Genomic DNA, 1529 nt, shown 5'->3' with positions numbered 1-1529 from the left:
ACCATTCCACTCAGCCCCAGTGTGGCAACTCCACAACAAGACAGCTTGGCAATGTTCAAGATGATTTACAATCAGAAGTTGTATATCCTCTGCGAGAAAAAAAGAAGTGTTAACAAGGAGAATGCTTATAAATTAAATACATGAAAATTACTACTAGGTTATCCATAACCATCCTATTATTTAGTGTTCTTGCAGCCTCTGTGGAAAGACTTGTTCTGATGGCTTTCTGTAGTAATGCTTTAAAATTTAAAAAAAAAAATTATTGAGGTGAAATTCACATAACATAAAATGAACTGCTTTAAAGTGAACCGTTCAGTGGTATTTAGGGCATCACGATGTTTTGCAACCACTGCCTCTAGTTCCAAATAATTTTCTTTACTCCAAAAGAAACTCCATACTCATTAAATAGTTGGGATACCAACGTTTTTGAATGACATAGGGAGAGAATTTCGAGAAGCTATAAAAGTGTTTACATGGTCGCCAAAGCTTTTTTGGTTTAGCTATGTCATTTGGGAGGAGTTTATAATCAGAGGATTTAAAGAGCCTCACATGATGCAATCACAACAGTGGTTAAGTCATGGAACACTGATGAAAAGAATTCAATTATGTGTCAAGGATGGACACCAGCTTTGAAGATGGGGCACATTGCTTTGCAAACAGAAAAGCCCACAAAAACATGGGCAATGAGTCTGTGGGCTCCTTTGTATGCATTTTATTTGTAATAATAAAATTATCTATGCAAATTAGTTGGAAGATGTCTAGGCAAGCGTGTCATGCCCACCAGCTTGAGGTATAAAAAGCCCCGTGCAGGAGAACTTCACTCACTCTTGCGTAACTTGCTTTTCGCAATCTCTCCAAATCCATCTCAACTCCTGCCACCATGACTCGTTTCTTCTGCTGTGGAAGCTACTTCCCGGGTTATCCTTGCTATGGGACCAACTTCCGTAGGACCTTCAGAGCCACCCCCCTGAACTGCCTTGTGCCCCTGGGCTCCCCACTGAACTACGATTGTGGATGCAATGGCTACAGCTCCCTGGGCTACAGCTTTGGTGGCAGCAACATCGGCAACCTGGGCTGCGGCTATGGTGGCAGCTTCTGCAGGCCATGGGGCTCCGGCTCTGGCTTTGGCTACAGCACCTACTGATGGACCAATGGCCCCAGGCGACCCCAGGACTCTTCAATCAGTTCTCTGAACACAGAACTGCCTGGAAAACAATGACTGTCTTTCTGTTTCTAGATGTGTTTGAGAGATATATCTTCCATCTTCTTGCTGACTTCTTACTGAGATCCTGGTCTTGGACGATGCTGAACAAGTCACCCAGGCATCAGATGCAGAACTGGCACTCAGCTACAGCCAAAGCCAGATGCGTTTCTCCTATACACCCGAATCTTACCAATGATGCAAGTAGTTTGTCTCTTACAGTTGTTCTGCCTGTGTATTATTAAATTCTATATCAACGTCAATGCATTACAAATTAGGTGTGAGTGGGAAGGGCTTTTTCTGTTAGTCTCAATAAATCTAATTCATT

The 1529-nt window shown here is 42.6% G+C and overlaps 1 protein-coding gene across 1 annotated transcript; it reads left to right on the top strand.

Moving 5' to 3' along the window:
- The first annotated feature begins 837 nt into the window (after positions 1–837).
- Positions 838–1529, top strand: LOC105086781 (keratin-associated protein 7-1). Its single transcript, XM_010977360.3, has one exon. It carries the CDS (start codon positions 881–883, stop codon positions 1142–1144), a length of 264 nt encoding a protein of 87 aa, XP_010975662.1. The 5' UTR covers positions 838–880; the 3' UTR covers positions 1145–1529.

The sequence above is a fragment of the Camelus dromedarius genome, chromosome 2 (assembly GCF_036321535.1).
Source record: "Camelus dromedarius isolate mCamDro1 chromosome 2, mCamDro1.pat, whole genome shotgun sequence".
Lineage (NCBI taxonomy): Eukaryota > Metazoa > Chordata > Mammalia > Artiodactyla > Camelidae > Camelus > Camelus dromedarius.
This window is presented reverse-complemented; position numbering and strand designations above follow the sequence as displayed.